This window comes from Natrix helvetica (genome assembly GCF_964273705.1).
Source record: "Natrix helvetica genome assembly, chromosome: 10".
Taxonomy (NCBI): domain Eukaryota; kingdom Metazoa; phylum Chordata; class Lepidosauria; order Squamata; family Natricidae; genus Natrix; species Natrix helvetica.
Window position 1 is genome coordinate 2,906,192 of NC_138561.1, and position 19,347 is coordinate 2,925,538.

At 44.4% G+C, this 19,347-nt stretch overlaps 1 protein-coding gene across 1 annotated transcript in view; it reads left to right on the plus strand.

Annotated features, from left to right (window-relative positions):
- PEPD (peptidase D) overlaps window positions 1-19,347 on the plus strand; it is a 191,230-nt gene that overhangs the window by 56,149 nt on the left and 115,734 nt on the right. The window contains exons 6-8 of the mRNA XM_081963645.1: window positions 1,309-1,370; window positions 9,906-9,950; window positions 18,449-18,524. Of these exons, the coding sequence (XP_081819771.1) occupies window positions 1,309-1,370; window positions 9,906-9,950; window positions 18,449-18,524 (183 nt within the window). The remainder of the gene's footprint in view (window positions 1-1,308; window positions 1,371-9,905; window positions 9,951-18,448; window positions 18,525-19,347) is intronic.

Here is a 19,347-nt window from a genome sequence, read left to right on the forward strand (position 1 = left end):
GCAAAGTGGGTGAAATTGATGCCCTTGCATATGTATGTACAGGCAGTCCTCAGACATACAACAGTTCATTTAGTGATGGTTCGAAGTTACAACAGCACTGAAAAAAAGTGACATATGAGCATTTTTCACACTTATGACTGTTGCAGCATCCCCATGGTCATGTGATTTGCATTCAGATGCTGACAACTGACTCACTTTTATGACGGTGCCGGGGTCATGGCATCCCCTTTTGTGACCTTGTGACAAGCACAGTCGAGGGGGAAGCCACATTCACTTAACAATGGTGTTAATAATTTAACAGCTGCAGAGATTCACTTACCGTATTTTTCAGAGTATAAGACGCACCAAGATTTTGAAGAGGCAAATTTACAAAAAGTTTTTTGCACTCTGCAGACCTCCCCCAAAAGGCCTGGTTTTCGCAAAAATGGGCCCGTTTTTTATCAAAAAAAAAAGAGGCATGCATAGCCTTTAGGAGGCTTGTAGAGTGTTCCTGGGGGCTATGGGGGCAGGCAAAAACGACCCATTTTTCGCTCATTTCTTTCCTCCCCAGCCCCCAGGAGCTCTCTGAAAGCCTCCTAAAGCCTCTGCACGGCCATTTTGGTGAAGGGGGCAGGGTTTCGGGAGGCAAAAAAATGCTGTATTCAGGGCATAAGATGCACCCCGATTTTCACCCTCTTTTCTGTGTGTTTAAGTTTAATAGAGAGACAGCAGGTTGTGCAAAAGGCATGATTGTCTTCCTTTTAGGTGACTTGATTGTCAGGGTCCCAAGTAACTCCCCCAACCAAAGAAGACTCTGAGGCTTGAAGTTCCTCAAAGTTCCATTTTATTATTTAGAGACGTCATATTGGCACATCTGGGAAAACCTGAATCTGAAAGGTTCCAGGTTTTCCCCACCCAAAAGGAAGTCCTAGCCCCTGCCAAGCATCCACATGTCCATCACATGGTCCAATCAATGCAATGTCCCAGTCACACCTCTCCAGGTGCAGGCTGAACGGCCTTGACTCCCAGAGAAAGGAATGTTGTTATGGCTAATCCTCCACCAACTCCTTGTAATCCCCCCTCCCAGTTTCCCACAGACTGAATGTGCTAGGCCTAAAGAGCCAATGGCCAAGATGGCTCCCAGGCCTGACATAGGTATTACATATATCCATCTTTCCCAACCGGGCACCAAGAAGAAGACAGGGGAATGACCAGAGTGGAAGTTCAGCTCCAGGGAAGGAAGAAAACTGCTTGGGTTAAGGTCTTATCTTGGCTGCTTTTAGACCGAACAGCTGCTGAAGAATTTGTATTTTACTCTCTTTTTTCCAGCGAGGAATTAACACCGACAGTGGAAGCGTAACCAGGGAAGCGTCTTTTGACAAAATCAGCGAGTAAGTTATCTTCTGGATTTGAAATGTTCCGATGAATCCCCAATTGACTAATTATCTGAAAGATCTAATAAACAAAAATAGAAGCCCGCCATTCCCAGTTCAGATGATATCACTTCGATTGCATTTCCCCCCCCCCCCATGGTAGCAGAAAACAGAAGGAAAAAGAAGCCTGATTTTATGTATAGACCCATAACAAACATTTGTGAATCAAAATCACTTTATTCCAAAAGAGCAGAGTATTTTAGTGGTTTATGATGGATTGCAGCCTATTTGAAGCACATCGAAGCGTTCCATAGGAGAATCCTTTGTAAGATAAATGAGTTATATTGCAGTACAAGGAACAACATGCCAGTGGAAAACTTATTAATTAGCCCTGAGTCCAGGGTGAAGGTGCTCCCTGGCTTTTCTATTTCGGTGTGCTGCTGTAGCTATGATGTGTTTGCTTTGTTGCCCCCATTTTTGTGTGACAACTGCTTTCCTCCCTTGCTCAGAATGCTGTGACTTTATTCATTCATTTATCAATTGCATTTATGTGCCACGCATCTCATAAACAGTGATTCTGGGCACTGTGCAACAATGAATAAAACAACATATATACAGAAACAATCATTATAAAAATAGGAAACATCATATTAAAATAAAAAAAACACAGCAAAAACTAAAATATACAAAATACATGAAAAGAGTTGGGCATGGAGAGTCGAGTGAGGGGAGACATGATAGCAGTCTTCCAATATTTGAGGGGCTGCCACAGAGAGGAGGAGGGGGTCAACCTATTTTCCAAGGCACCTGAACGTCAGACAAGGAACAACGGATTGAAAATGAACAAGGAGAGATTCAACCTGGAAATGAGGAGGAATTTCCTGACAGTGAGAGCAATCAACCCATGGAACAGAAGTTGCCTTTGGAAGTTGTGGGAGTTTCGTCCCTGGAGGCTTTCCAGAATAGAGTGGGCTGCCATTTGTCAGAAATGGTGTAGGGTCTCCTGCTTGGGTGGGGGGTTTGGACTAGATGACCTACAAAGTCCCTTCCAACTCTGTTAATCTCTAATCAGAGCAAAAGATCAACCTGAGTGAAGCCATCTAAGAATGCCTTCAGCTCCCTGGGATGCCATAGCCCATGGGGAATACATGATCCCAAGACACAACTAGACCTTGAGGGACTTTCAGGAAATGATGGCAGAGTTGGAACTAACCTGACTTGAGTGGAGGAAATATTCCACTGGTGGCCCCATGGTAGAGAAGGTGCAGTTCCTGGGACCAACTAAATGTAGGTCCCTGGCTGAGGTCCTTGTGACCTGCCTTTTCTGCCAGTTCTAATGGGATGGGATGGTGTAATTGAGGAGAGGCATTTATAATATTTATAATATCTCAGATATTATAAATGTAGAGGATTATGTTCCTAATACAAGTAGTCCTCGACTTACAACCACAATTGAGCCCAACATTTCTGCTACATTTGTTAAGTGGGTTTTGCCTATTTCACAACCTCTTGCCACAGTTGTTAAGTGAATCACCACAGTTTTTAAATTAGCAACACGGTGTCTCTAACTTCCCCACTGACTTGGCTTGTCAGAAGTTTGGAAAAGGAGATCACGTGACCATGGGGCACTGCGGCCGTCATAAACGTGAGTCAGTTGCCGAGCATCTTGAGTTTTGGTCAGGTGACCATGGGGATGCAGCAACGGTCGTAGGTGTGAAAAATAAGTCATAAGCCACATGTTTCAGTGCTGTGGTCACTTTGAACAGTCACTGAATGAACTGTTGTAAATCGAGGACTACCTGTACACGAAACTCTCTCACAGTTTTGTGCAGAGTGACTTTGAATGCAGAAATGTATCCCAGTTCCACAACTTGACTTGGGCCAGATGCTATGTTAAAAGTCCCCTGCATACACACCCAGATGTATAATAGCCTCCGTTTCATTTATTTTTTTTAAGGAAAAGTGTCAGGGTTCCAAATAGCATCCAAAAGCAAATCAGAGTCCAAGGCAAAGGATTCTTCAAAGTTCCAATTTATTAAGAGAGCCATGTTGGCACAGCTGGGAAAACCCGAATCTGAAAGCTTCCCGGTTTCCCCCACCCAGTTGAAAGTTCATGATCTTGCATCCTCACACCCACAAGTCCATCCCATGGTCCAATCTCCCACTGCCATGAAGACAGATACCTCCCATCCAGTTCCGGCCAGGTGTAGAGGTGCAAAGACAAAGGATGACCTTGGCTTTCTAGAAGGAATTTTGTTTTGGCTACATATCATCTAACTCCGTGCAATCCCCCCTCCAATTTCCCCACAATAGAAATAATAGAAAGTGCAGCAGGCCAAAGATCCCAAAAAAAAAATCTGGCTGCAGGCCTGACAAAAAGAAGAATGGGGCCTCTTCTGTCTTCCTCATGTCTTGCAAAGAGATTTCCAGTCATCCTGGCAGTTCTGTCTGTCTGGATTAGCAGAGGCTTCCTTGCGTTCTATCCATGGGGCATCGACTGATCTCCCTGTTGCCTTTTGACAGCTATGGATCATCTTGCCTTCTGTCAGCAAAAGAGCACGCTTGATGTGGTGAGCACTGCTTGCAGCTTCTCACATGTCAGGGCTCCCATCCTCAATCTCTCGCTAGGCTTCTTCCAACCTCTTGGCATGGTATTCTGGGCTGAGGGCCAGTCTCCGAGTCCTTTATCCACATTGGGGGTGCTGGTGGGGCTTTGATATGGAGCACTAGCACCTAATTGGGCCATAAGGGAAAAAAAACCTTCCCAGTTTCTGCATCCTCCGTAAGAATCTTTGCGACTAATCAACATGCAAACAGCTGCTCACATATCTATACTTCAGAAAAGGTAACAAAGGCTGCGGAGGGTTTTTTTCCAAAAGAAAACCACGGTTTCTTCTCTATTTGGAGGAATTTGATGGCAGCGTTATCGCTATTCTGGTCACTGAAGATGGGTAATGTTTTGTTGGGAGGGTTCTCTTGCATTTCGAAGGACTTCATTTGCATTCCCAAAACTGCTATGCAAACTAAGATGCACTTAACCTTCAATATTTATAGATTTCTAAATGTTATAGTTTGGGGATTTGTATGATTTTTATAAAAATTTAACAGGCAGAAAAATGCACCAAGAATATACATGTTAGTGAAATGAATATTTTAAAAAAGATAATCAATAGGGCAGGGGTGTCCAAACTTGGGAACTTTAAGACTTGTGGACTTCAACTCCCAGAATTCCCCAGCCAGCATGGCTGGCTGGGGAATTCTGGGAGTTGAAGTCCACAAGTCTTAAAGTTCCCAAGTTTGGACACCCCTGCAATAGGGTCTACGACAACTTGCCGTGGGACGGTAGTAATATTGAAGAAATAGTGGAATAGAATCATTAAAGAAAGGATATCAAAGAGGGACAAAATGAAATGTGACTGGCAGAAGTTAAAATATTTTTAAAATTATTTTAAATAATTATATTGGATTGTCCTGCAGTGAGTGAGTTGACTGTAGTATATAGGCCACGGTGAGGTTGACCATGGCAAGTTGGCTGAGGTGAGTTATCACATGCTGTAGCCAATACAGCAAAGATTAGCCCAGTGGTTGGCAACCTTAAAGATTCAAAAAGCCACAAGGGTCCTAACCGGAAGCCCCCCGTTCAATTCTGGAGCCAACTGGAAGTCCGGTTCCCCCACCATAGAGTCTCCTCCTAGCATGGCATCCTTTTTCTCCTGCCGACCGGAAGTCCGGTCCCTCCATCATAGAGTTTCCTCCTAGCATAGCACCTTTTTCCTCTGCTGACTGGAAGTCCGGTTCCTCCATCATAGAGTCCCCTCCTAGTGTGGCGTCCTTTTTCCTCTGCCTGTCCTATCCGAAAGCCCTATCAATAGTAGAGCCGACCAGCGACAGGGAGCCGCAGCAGAGGGATGAAAGAGCCACATGCGGGTCCAGAGCCACATGGGTTGCTGACCCCTGGATTAGCCAATGCACATGGGAGTTATGTCACCAATGAGACCCCACTGGTGACAAAAGTCCTGTCCTCCATCAGGGACGTCTCCAACCTTGGCAAAGCTGGCTGAGGAATTCTGGGAGTTGAAGTCCACAAGTCTTAAAGTTGCCCAAGGTTGGAGACCCCTGCTCTAGTGGGCTGCCTTTCATCAGCCCCTTGCAGAAAAGGATCCATTCTCAGCTCTGTAGGAATGAGGGAAATGTTAGGATTGAAGCTGGAGATGGACGTCTGGCGTTTGCTTTGCCTGTTGTGCCTTTCTCCAACCTGAATGGCCTTTTGGACGCTTCCTGGCTTTTCCTCAACAAGGCAGCCTGCTGACCCAGAGGCCATGTCTGTTTCCCATCGTTCTTGCTCCCAGCAGGCTGTTCTCCCGGCACACTCTTTAAATGTCCTGCTCTCCCTATTGATCTCAATTCCACAATTGCCGGTCTTTGTGGCATACCTTCCTCCCTGCTTGTGAGGAACGTAGTGGGATGCTTGGAGTCAAAACAAAGACGCATTGTTCAATGTACGGGTTCTCTCGTTGGTGGGCTGTGTGTCTGGCTGCCTTTATGTTGAATGCTTTTCTGCATTTTCATTTTGCCTTTGTACTAAACTACCTTTTTATTTGCCGGGGATATAATAGCCTTAAGCCCTTGCAAGAAAAGGATTCCTTGATGTTCAGAGCAGGCAAATCTCATTAGATCCGCTTCTTTTTGTCACCCTATGGTGACTCTCTTCTGCGGAGTGCCAGAATCGCATGGCCTTGAGGAGCTCAAGTGATTATTGGCTAAAATTACTCTATTTTATTCAACTTCCGGAGGCGTGTTGAGAGCAGAGCTGGCTCTCTTCTTGAAATTGAATGCTGCCTTTTAAGCATTGGTAGGATTGTAGCCAAGGCATGGAGCAAGATCATACAGTAGTAATCAAATGTATTTCTGTAGCCTGATCGGCAGAAGAAAGTCTCAAATGTCGAATGCTACCAGAAGTAGTTAATTTCTTAGCTGACATTCTTGAAGATATTGATTCACACCTGACTTTTTTGGCTTTACAGGAATTCCCTTTCATTTCTGTTGAGAAAGAAACATCACCTGTGGATTACTGTTTATTATTGTTCAGCCTTCCTGTCAGGCTCCAAAAACTAAGAAAAAAGTTGTAATTCTTCCAAGCAGATGTCTTCATTGTTCCTCATCCAATCACCCAGAATAGAACTGGAAGGGACCTTGGAGGTCTTCTAGTCCAGCCCCCTGCTCAAGCAGGAGACTCTATACTATTGCAGACAATTGGCTGTCCAGCCTCCTCTTTAAATCCTCCAGCGATGGAAGCACCTACAACCCCTGGAGGCAAGCTGTTGAAATGTTCTCACTGTTAGGAAGTTTCTCCTTAATTCCGGGTTGCTTCTCTCCTTGGTTAGTTTCCATCCACTGTTTCTTCCCTTGCCTTCTGGTCCTTTGGAAAATAGGTTGACACCCTCAAATACTCGGAGACTGCTATCATGTATATCCATAGATAGAATCTTACCAAAATAAAAAATAAAAAATGCTGACACTCCTATAAAGCATATGCTCCGGGAACCGTTAGGGAGGAGCTGTCTTCCCCCTCTTTCTCTCTCAATCCCTTAGGAAAGTGATCGTCTCTTGCTCCTTGGAATGCACCCCCTCCCTCCCGGGATCCAGGTTGCACTCCACCACACTTTCTCTCTTCTTGCCTCTCTCAAGTTCCACCGTCCTGCTATGGCAGCGATGACAAACCTTTTTGCCAGCGTGTGCCAAAAGTGGGGGGGGGAGCACGGGGGCATTGTGCGTGCGTGTGCCCACTTTCATAATGCTGTGCCCCACACACACATGCGCACAACTCCCCCCTGCGCGCGTAACTCTCGCTTTTGGCACGTGATGGCACAGTGGACCCGTTTTTCACCCTCCCAGGGCTCCAGACCCTTTCTAGGAGCCTGGGGAGGGCTCCAGAGCCTCCCCCCCTCCCGAGGCCCACCGGAGAAGGCCCGAAGGTCAGCTGGCTGGCACTGGAGCTGAGCTGGTGTGCCCACCGATATGGCTCTGTGTGCCACCTGTGACCCTCGTGCCATAAGTTCGCCCTCAGGGTGCTATGGTGTGGAAGAAACGTAACACTTTCCTGGATAATAGGTCAGAGATCAGGTGTTCATTCTCCTGCTTCCTCCCATCTAGACATGAGCCCTTGTACCTGTGCCAGCTTTAATCTGGGTTTGTTTATTTATTTTCTATTAAGTCGTTTTGGACTCCAACTCATCACATAGATGAATATATCTCCATGACGGATGTATCTGAATCTGTTCCATCAAGTCACCCAATGGTGCTTTCATCCCTACCCTAACCAGGTCCATCCATCCACCTTGCTGTTGGTTGTCCTCTTCTTCTCTTTCCTTCTACTTTTCCCAGTACAGGTAGTCCTTGACTTACCACGGTTCATTTAGTGACCGTCCAAAGTTAAAATGCCACTGAAAAAAAGGCGACCTGCGACTATTTTACACACTTAGGACCGTTGCACACAATCACGTGGTCAAAATTCAGATGCTTGGCAACCGGCTCGTACTTATGACGGCGCCAAGGTCCTGGCGTCAATGTGATTATCTTTTGCAACCTTCGGACAAGCAAAGTCGACGGGGAAGCCTGATTCACTTAACAACCGGGTTAACTAACTGAAGGCGTGCCACGATTCACTTAACGACTGCGGCAAGAAAAGTCACCAAATGGGGCAAAACTCACATAACAAATGTCTTGCTTAGCAACAGTAATTTTGGGATCAATTGTGGTCCTAGGTCGAGGACTCCCTCTATTACAGGGGTGTCCAAACTTGGGAACTTTAAGACTTGTGGACTTCAACTCCCAGAATTCCCCAGCCAGCCATGCTGGCTGGGGAATTCTGGGAGTTGAAGTCCACAAGTCTTAAAGTTCCCAAGTTTGGACACCCCTGCTCTATTAGAACCTTTTCCAAAGAGGAGGGTTTTCACCGAATGTGTTTACATAAAGTAGGATCATTTGAGCCTGGTCACTGGTGCCTCGGGTGAGAACTGAAGGCGTTATCGTGACCTGCCTAAATGCTGTTGCTACACAGAGCTCCCACACGCTCTGCTACACAGAATTCCTCCTTGCTCGATCATCCCCACCCACAATGCTCCAGTTCTCCCACTATCCCACTGCAAGATCTTGCAGAGGAAACTGATTTCCCTGGGCAATTCCCTGAGCAGCTGTTCCAGCCGCTTCCTCTCCTCACTACCCATCTTAGGTTCTCCAACTGGGGAAAAAAAAAGAATAGGAACAGTAGCATGGCACCGCGGAGAGAACGGGCTAGCCTCGAGAGCTGCTTTTCTCGGTTAAGCCTTCCATCCACAGCAGCCTTGGAAAGAAAGAGTAAAGGGGGAAAGGCACCCTTTGTTTAGGAAAACACCCAGCCTCTTCTCAGCAGGGCAATAAATGCATTCGCAGAGCTGGTGGGAGTGATGGGCAGTTACCTCACTCATTTGCCTTCAAGGAAACAGTTGTTTAAACCAGCAAAAGAAGCATTGCCAGGTGAGCTAATTCTACTTTGTTGTAAGGCCACGTTACCTGCATCCTGCAAATCTGAAAATACACACCTCTCACCATCTCCATAACAGCCGGAGAACTGGGAGTGAGGGGTGTCCCTTCTCGGCCTCTTTCTCTGCCCATCACGCGGCTGTGGGTTACGCCTTCTCTTATCTGACCGTTCTCTAGGCAGGATCTCCTTCCCTCCACTACTTCCTTTCCCAAAGCCATTCCCACATACCATTTCATATTTTTGTTGCAACTGGTCATTGCTGGTTTTTTTTTTTTTAACCACCATCAGAGAAAACTTGCTAGCAGAATCCCTGGCCTTGAATCCAGCTTTTTATAGCCGCAAAAAGGATGCTGAGGGAGTGTGAATGTTTTCTCTGTGTAGCATTTTCTGGTTCTCTCTTCTCTTGCCTTGTTGTATCTCTAACATTATGAATTATTCTGGGAAGGGGGATTTATTTGGAGGTCTAAGAGTATAACAGAGTTGGAAGGGACCTTGGAGGTCTTCTAGTCCAACCCCCTGCCCAGGCAGGAAACCCTACACCACTTCAGACAAATAGTTATCCAACCTCTTCTTTAAAACTTCCAGTGTTGGAGCATTCACAACTTCTGGAGGCAAGAAGTTCTATTTATTTAATTCTTCTAACAGGAAATTTCTCCTCAGTTCTAAGTTGCTTCTCTCCTTGATTAGTTTCCACCCATTGCTTCTTGTTCCGCCTGTCAGGCCTGCAGTCATATTCTGCATGATATTTGGAACACTGACACTGCCCTCAGGTGCCCTGGAGAATAGTTTGACTCCCTCTTCTTTGTGGCAACCCCTGAGATATTGGAACACTGCTATCATGTCTCCCCTAGTCCTTCTTTGCATTGAATGAAAATCTATCCTATCCATGGCAGTTACTCTGAATATGTTGAAATCAGGGTTATATTTTAGGCTAAGTCTTGTATGCATTCCTGATCAGAAATGAATTCCAGATGAGCCACTAATAGAGTTAATTTTTATTTCTCTTTTACCTTTTCTTTTTTCTCCTGTAGGTTTACAGTAAACAATACAATTCTCCATCCTGAGATTGCAGAATGGTAAGTCATTCCTCACATTAATATTCCAGTTGTTACCTTGATGTCTCTGTTTTTGAGCAGAGAACTACTGGGTCTGTATTTTCACAGGAGATAGGAGTCTTAATGGGAGGATAGGAGTGGAGTATCAATCTCCCCACCCACCCCCTTTTTTAAACAAAGCAGTGTTTATTCTTAAAAAGAAAAAAAAACTTTAAAATTAAAAGTACAAACTAAAAATACAGACTACGAAGGGAAAAAATAGCTAATATTGTATATTCATCAGTTACTGGTTTAGCAATGAATTCAGTACTATAATATAAACAATGCAAGACATTATTGTAAAATATGACAGACTGCTTGCCATAATAACACATATTACTGCATCAGTTGATTAGTTGAAAACATTGTTTTTTCCAATATTCCTGTCACATTTCTGACAACCCGTCTTTGATATCTGAAATAATGTCAGATTTCTTTTTGCCTGCATGATACAACCATAATTCCTGATTAAAAAAAAAGTCAATTCCATAGTTTTGGTATATAATTCAACATTACATTAAGAATTTTAACATTTAAAGATTTCCCATAAATACACTAATCTACTTTAATATACTATCCCCAAAAGACATTAAATGACCACATGACCAGATTCTCTGTATCAGGGATCTCCCAAATTTCTTGACCCTCAGCATCTGACGTTGCCATTTTCTGTGAATCCAACACACCCTAAATATAAAAATTTTGATAAATCAGCTGTCATCTCCAATCTGTTGATACTATTTTCATACTTTCAAGGACCTGAAGCCATTGCTGTGGTTTTATCAGAAATACCAGCTCTTTAGTCCTATGTTTGAAATATCCCAGAAATGTCCAGTTTAAAAATATTCTTGACCTTTTGATAGAGTAGTGATGGCTAACCTTTTTGTCGTCAGGTGCCAAAAGTGTGCATTCGCACACCCAAAATGCAATGCGCACGCAACCCCCCCTGTGCACCCCGCTCCCTGTGCATGGGTGTGTGACCCCCGTGCTCCTCCTGCCCTCTGCGCATGCACCCCCACACACACGTGCCCCATCCCGTGCATGTGTGCGTGACCCCAGACAACCCCCGCCACCCCCACGCACGTGCACACATCTCCTGCATGCATCCCCCTACACGCATGCACGGCAGGGACCTGAAAGCCAGCTGGCCGGCGGGAGCTGAGCTGGGGTAATGGCTGGCTTGCCCGCAGAGAAGGCTCTGTGTGCCACCTGTGGCACATGTACCTGAGGTTCACCATCACGGTGATAGAGTTATGTTATGCACTATATTGCCAAAAGTATTCGCTCACCTGCCTTTACTCGCATATGAACTTACAGTATTTAACCTGTGATTATGTCTTCCCAGCTGAATTGCTGTTAGTATTTTTTTCCCCTTTGGATTCATTGTTGAGTCACTGACACTGCATTAGTGCCCATAATGTGGCTAGATATTTCCTTAGTCTACTCCATGCTTCATTCGCTTTTATTATCCTACAGATGCATCAGTTATAACGTGACGTCTCCAAATTAATGACTTTTTTTCATTATTCTTTGTGCTAATTAGAGTTAGTCTGGATTTTATCAGACTGATTTTCATTTACCTGCTCTGTATTAATATGAGTATTGGGTAGAGAATTTGCAACAACATCCATTAGACATCGGTCAGCAGAGATCTGGGGCAGGCAGAGATTGAGGGGAGCAGGTAAGTCCTGCAAGTAGCTCGGTTCTATGGCATCTAAAGCTTTAAAGGCCTTAACCAGGAAACTTGAATTGCACCTGAACATCTATTGGGAGCCAATATAAGTTCATATGCGAGTAAAGGCAGGTGAGCGAATACTTTTGGCAATATAGTGTAGGTGTGATTTCTGCCAGGGATTTCATCAGGCAGGAAAGCAACCTATTGAGCCCCGGAAATGTCAGAGGTTCTTCCCCTGCTTGCAAAGTCTCTGAAGGAAGGCCTCTCCCCTCCCCTCCACCTGAGAGACCTGGCACTGGCAAATAATAATAATAATAAATAATAATAATAAATTTATTTCTTAGCCGCACCCTCTCCCGAAGGACTCGGGGCGGCGTACAATAAAACACATAAAAAACAATATGGACAATACACACACAGAATAAACGAACACGCAAAGAGGGGTTGTACATTAATATGTTAATATTTCAAATCTGTATGTAACAGCGGGGCTGTCCAGAAGAATCTGTGTCCAATGGTTTTAGTCTGGGACCATAAATAAATAACCAAAATTGCTCGGACCTTGTACTGTACGTTGAATTGCTGCTTTCGGTTTTATTCCATTGCAATAATAAACACTGTTCTGAAAGGCAGCATCCAATTACAGTTGCCATGAAGTGAGACAGGGGAGAGAATAGAACGCAGGCTTATCAAAGGCCAAGGAATTTTGGACGGCTCTTTGAGAAGGGAGCCTCGTGTCTCCTGGGCGCTCCTGTTGCCTACAAGGAAGCATTTTGGTTGCCCAGCTCATGACAGCGGTCATTATATAGCAGCTCAGGAAGAAAAATGAAATACTACTTAACGATTCTTGTTAATTTGCTGTAAAATTCATTAGTGTTAGCTGTTGTGTAGGTACAAATACAAATAGATTCATTATAATTAATGTTCCTTCACTGACTACCCAAGGAAGTATTAATTGAATGGCTGGCAGGATGGGTAATGTTATATAAATGTCAGCCTATTACTGCTTGCTTTGGGGATTCATTTTAAAGGCATTAATTCTGATGCATTCCGCTGGCAAATTTATAGATGTTCTCTTTAATTACACTTGAATGTCAGTGGCGTCTGACATTAGCAGATGCCACCTAGAAGAATCAAGAGTCCTAAAGGGTGGCGCAGCGGTGATATTGCTTAATTTTTAATTCTTTGTTAAAAGACTCACCTTATTAAACAGCCTTCTGCTGTCGGAAAATAAAGGCCCCTTTGTTCAAACTGGTCAGTTCCTTGTGGCTCAAAAGAGGACAGTTGAAGAGAGAAAGAGAAGAAGATCTAAGGATGTTGTCACATCTGTTGAGGCAGGATAATCATTGTGGGCTTTTTTGAATCTCTGTTCCCCAACCCCTCCCTGGTAGTACTCTGGTTGGCGATGTAGCGCAAATGAAGGAGAAGCAAAAGACCGCATGGAGTTCACAGGAAGCCATGGCTCTCCGCTGTTTCATCATCTGTATTCTGCCAGCAATTTCTGGTTGAGATTGTTGGGCTAACTGCATTCACTTTCCAGATGTTCTGACCCAGCTCCCCAAACACGACAAAACCTCTAACACTAACAGAAAGATTACTTTAATTAGGAGCACCAGCAGCCCCGGCAAAAAGTTTCTCTTTTACCGCAGGCTAACAGGTCCGTCTGGCAGGGAGATGAATCGTTGCCGGCTGCCTCTATTCATCTCCGCCCCCTGCCTTTTATCCCCAGAGCTAAGGTGGGGCTTCGCTAACAGCAGTGGCTCTTCTGTCCCAAGGACCGTCCCAAGGATTTCCAATGCTCTCCTCTCCTCTACCTTCTGCGCATCCACGTGTCAGGCACTGGACCCAGCTGTTCCTCCTCTTCCTCATTGGCCACTTCCAGACCTGGGGGCTGTTGACTCTCCATCTGAGGGCTGATTGACAGCCCAGCCTCCACCTCTGTCTCCTTCTCTCTGCCAGCTCCGTTCCCTCTTCCTCCTCAGACCTCTCTGGTTGCCTTGATGCTGACCCTGACTCCATGCTGCCTCTTCCTCTTCTCGGCTACAGACAAAAAAAAGTGGCACTTTCTTGCTTTCTTGGTGTACTTTTTTGACTTTTCAGACTAAAATATAGCTTTAACATTACCTGGGGGGAGGTTTTTTGGGGGGACGACTCCATTAAAAAATTCACCAGGTCAACTCTTATCTACTATTTTTGCCAACTTGAAGTCCAACACAACTGGATCTTTAGACTTCAACTTATGGATTGAGTTTTTAGTATCACAGCCACAGATCCAATGTACTAGGTAGCATCGTGTGCCATGCTCTTCAGATCCTATGCCCACATGGCCTTAGTCTTTTGATTCTTTTAATTAAAAAAAATGATGGTATGATGGGAGGAAAAAATGCCAGTGTCAGATCTGCCATCACACTGCTGCATCCTTGCTTCACTTCGATGGCATCTGCCATAAAGTATGGGGAGGGAGGAAGGGAGGATACATGGAGGGGGGATGTCAAGGAAGCAGATGTGCCAACCAGAGACAACGGTTGAACGACACAGGCAGGGGAACTGAGTGCAAATGCTCACCAAAGAAATGCCAAACTTTAGAACTGTTACCAAAACGACCGATTTGAACCTTATTGGACACGAACAAGGGGACCAAGGGAGGAGGGCCTGGGGGGAAGAGAAAGTTACTGTTATGGGAATCCTCAGATCTGGCTGTGCTTATCTGGCTGTGTAACCACTTGGCTCTTAGTAAGAGCCACAGACCCAATGTACTAGGTAAAGTACCTTAACTACAAATGGAGTCGAGGGTCTTTCCTTCCTGAATGCCCAAGCTGGGACAGGCCTGACATTCAACCTTTAGCAGCAAACAGGCCATTTGGGATTCCCCTCTGCCAATATGCCTTTGTTCAAATAGAAAATAGTTGGTGAGTATAGCTGATGCTATGCATGAAGGATCCATGGCCTGGGAAAAAAAGAGAAAGGTGAACTGAGATGAAAGGAAGGACCTGGAAGAGATTATGGGGATAATCTCATCAAATTTGTGTCCGCACTCTGCCTGATACCCATTTTGGGAGAGCACCTTTCAAAATTCTGAAGGTACCAATTAAGACTTGTGACCTTTGATGTATGGCTTGAGCCCAGGTGTTGAGCAGAAGTCTTCCCTGAATTTAAAATGCCCATGGGCAGAGGGGGCCAAGGCTTCGAAGGATTTATGCCTCAAGTCTGGAATCGGTACAAGTGCCTCAGTAGGGAAACTCATCCTTGGCAGTCACAATGTAGAAAGAAAACCAATCAAAGCCCAGCCTTTTATGGGGAACAGTTGTAAACAAGAGTAATGCCTTTGTGCTGCTTAAGGAAAGTGAGATGGCCTCTGAAGAACATGCTCCTCATCTTCCTCTCTTGTTCAGGTTGTCTGGAAACACCAGAAGCTGCCTGGTGTTGTGTAGCGAGTATGGATGGATGAGCCCAGAGTCTGACTCGGGGACTGGCTTCACTGAGCCACGTTATTGCTTAGCATCATGCTTGAGCCTGGTGCCTGAGCGTAATCAGATTCTATGCTCGGATCAAAGAGCACATGCCAAGACTTAGGACCCGAGTTAAAGGGTGGGTGGGCCATGCAAGGGTGCAAAGTCTGTCACCCAGACCTGAAGCACCTGGCATTCCCCAATAGCTCGAACCAGAGTTTGAAACCCGAGAGGGAGCCTTGATTTCAGTGGGGAGAAAAGCCAGGCCTCGCCCTTCGGAAGGGGAAACCAAATGCATGGGGGTAGAGTAGGCAGCCCCTGACACAACAGCAGTAACTGCCAGAGGGATCCACGGGTCCTTGTGGACGGCCACGTTGGATATAGAAAGTTAAACTCCTGACGCCTACACCAGCTATGGCAGGGGTCTCAAGCTCAATTTCATTGAGGGCTGCATCAGGGTTGTGTTTGACCTTGCGGGGGCCGAGGGGGGCATGGCCAGCTCGACTCATCGAGGCTCTGTTTTTGGCCACATGTGCGGCCCTCCCGAGCTCTGTTTTCACTGGCAGCGGGATGTAGGAGGCCATCGCGGTTAAAAACAGAGCCCGGAAGGGCCACGTCAGGCCCTCTTGATGTATGGTTATTCTCTGAAACTTCCCTAATCCGGTAGATTCCTGATGTTTTCAGAATTCCTGGGAATTCTGGGAGTTGGTACACACACCTGAAGAGAGTTTAGGCAGATCATTCTGGGGTGTAAAGAGAAAATCCTTATCGCATATACAACTCACAGCTCAACTGTGACGCCTGTGAAAATATGGAAGTACTATACTAAAATACCCATTTGGCTGTCTACGATGGGAGCATACATACATCCAAATTTAATTAATATGGAAAATATAGTTACATATAAAGAGTTATTGAACAGACGGGGGAGATCAAAACTGGATCAGAATTGACATCACAAGGAGTACAAGTAGAATGGTGGTCTTATTTACAGATTCAATCAAGGTTTGCACAGGATAGGAAGAAGGAAGGTATTGCCAAAGATTATACAATATTAGATAAACTTTTGATACAGACAGAAAACAGGCTGATCAAAGTGTTGTATAGATTCTTGTTGGAATATAAGCTAGAGGAGGAACATGTCAAAGAAACTGGTCGCCTGGGCGAAAAATTTCAGTTGTAATGTGGAATTGGCTAAGTGGGAAAAACTTTGGATACTTAATCAGAAACTAACAATGGCTACGGCGTATAAAGAAAATCTTTATAAGATGTTCTACAGATGGCATCTCCCCCCCCCCAGCACGGCTTTCCAAAATGTTTAAAAATCTGGCCCCAAATTGTTGGAAGTGTAAAAAAACACCAGGCACTTTCTATCATATGTGGTGGACGTGCAATGAGGCAAAAAAATATTGGAAAAAGATTCAATCATGGTTAGAACAAATGGTGGGAGAACAAATTGTGTTTAAACCAGAAACTTTTCTCCTAGGCATAATACCGGAGGGGTTTAAGAAAGATACACTCTATCTAATTATACATATACTGACTGCAGCGCGCATAACCTATGCACAGCATTGGAAAAAAGAAAATACACCATCAGAGCTAGATATAATCAGAAAAGTGTTGGCCTGTGCAGAAGCAGATAGGCTCACTCTTGAACTTAAAAATAAAGGGGAATCAGAATATTTTGAAATATGGAAGAAATTTTATGATTGGTATAAGACAAGGTGACAAGACTGGAACAAAATGTATAGTTGTAAGTTGAGGACTACCTGTAAACATTCTTTCTATCCCTGCAACAAATCTGCCCAGGAAGGCCAGCACTACTATTACTGAGATCTAGATAAGTTTACTATAGATAAGATTACTATTACTGAGATCTAGATAAGATTACTAAGGCAGTTCGTGAGAAATCACCAAGTTCTGCAGATTTTTCAAACCAACCTTTTCCTCTGGGCATTGACTTAGAGGTCTGGGTTTGTGGCATCACTGAGATCTGCTTTTGGCAGAAACAAAAAAGGAATTGTACTTTTAAAACACTCTTCTTTTAGGAAACAACTTTGATTAAAAAATTATTGTAGTTATCTAATTAGGACATAGAGCAATTTCTGCAAAAACTGTAGTTTTGATCTGAGAGGGTAGGTTACCTGGGATCTATTTTGTCAGGGTATAAGACGTCAGGAAAGATTTCTTAAATCTGAGAACTCCATTTTGCCAGGTTTGAAATGCATCCGAGGAATTCTGCAGGGTTTTCCTTCCTGCCAATGTTGGGTCCTTTCTTAACTGTGATAAACTGATATCGTTTTGAGCTGCCTTGTTTCTGCAGCAGATGTGAGCGATTGCTTTATAAATGTCTCCTGCATCATTTAAGACGGGGACTTTGAGTCTTCCTTGGCAGAGAAGTGATGATTTCCCATAGAAAATCAGAGGATGTTGCAGTCATTGTTACTGGGCCTCATGTACCAGTTTCATAATGAAAGATAGCAGGCAGACCAGAAATCTCTACTTATTCTAATTGGGGGTCATAGTTCATGCAAGAAAAGAAAGGAGGGGCTTGTCTCCCCTTGTAAACGATTTGTATGAGTGTATTTTGAGAGCCCTGGACACTGAGCATGATCCTTTTCTCCCATTCTTTCAATACGTGAGCCCATAGCATATGAAATGCATCCTTCCCTCTCGCCTGCCATGTATAATGTTTCTCTTCTTTCTCTAAATCTATATTGAGGCTAATGAGCCACAGCATTCATGGCAGTGTACTTGTCCAATCTGGTGTGCCCAGGTACCTCTTTGGACTTGCCCCTAGTCTGGATTTAAGAACAATGCTTGCAGGTCTCTGCATCCCACCAATTGCAAGAATTTCTGAGATGGCATCTTCCAGACTTGTTAGGCTGCAGTTCCCATGCTGAGAGTAACATTATGAGGATTCTAACCCGACATAAAATACTAGAAAGCCCAAGGAATCATTTTTTGCTTTGGAACGTAAGAGATGCTCACCCAAAAAGACAGAAGATAGAATATCAGGAACCTTGGAAGTTCCTGCTCAAGTAGGAGACCCTATACATGATTTAGACAAGTGGCTGTCCAGTCTCCTCTTAAAAATACCAAAATCCAATTCTGTGCTAGAATTCGGGTGGCCTGGTGTGGCTCTGCAAACACTCCTCAGTACATTTACTGGGTACGTTAATGGCCGATCAACGTTCGGTTTCCTAATGTCTTTTATTTGCTGAAGTCTCATATCATAGTTTTATTCGTTTGCAAGTTCAGTTACCTGGCTGTTCTTTGTACTTTCCCGTTAATCACTTGTCAGCTGTAGAGGAAACTGTTAACCCGATTTTCCTCTTCCCTCTTTCTTTTTGAAGCCGCGTGATTAAGACGGACATGGAGTTGGAAGTCCTTCGCTACACCAATAAAATTTCCAGTGAAGCTCATAAAGAGGTAATGGATCTCTTGCAGTAATCATTTTTTGCTTCTTCTTTTTTTTTCTTCTTCAGAAAAATGTTCTCAGCTACTTGAATTGCCTAGTAATGGAGTAATGAAGAACTTGGCTAAAAACTGGAGATAATGTTCTTCCTAATAGACCCACACAATACATCTTGCATTGCCCTTGAACTCACTGTTGATGTGTGGAGAACAAAATGGCTCCACTTAGGAGATCAGACCATTCTGAGAAAGCGAGAAAGGATTGGCTTTGCTCAGCACCACACAAAGCTTTTCCAGGGTGCCAGTGAAGGCTGCTCCCCGGCCTCTTTCTTCTGCGGCCGTTCTCCCTGATCATTTTTTAGCTGGGAGTTTTGATCACCTGTAGAGCTTTCTGAGTGAGACATTTAGACGTGCAATTTTCTTGGATATTCAAGAGGGAACGCTGGAAGGAAAATTGCACTGACCTCGTTGTTGCAATATAATGGGGAAAAGCCAGAAGGAATCTCCTGGTTTTTAACTGCTCCTAGATTTCTCTAGATGCAGGCTGCTTCCTCTGCAGACAGTTGAATCATCCTCATGTCTGTAACTCTAGTCAGCCGAAGAGAGGAAAATTCTGGCTTTTAAGGTTCTCCCAGAATCCCGATGATGTCTGCAGTTTGGCTTATTCCAAAATCATTTCAGGGAGTGTCAAAGGAACCAGCACCAATATGTGGACAGGATAGTTGGGGAAATTTAATTTTTTTGTCCCCAGTTCTCATCCCAATCCTGGCCATCATCCCATCATTTGCAAATTGTGCTCACTTCAGTGGGGAAACACAATTTTATTGAGTTTCCTAGT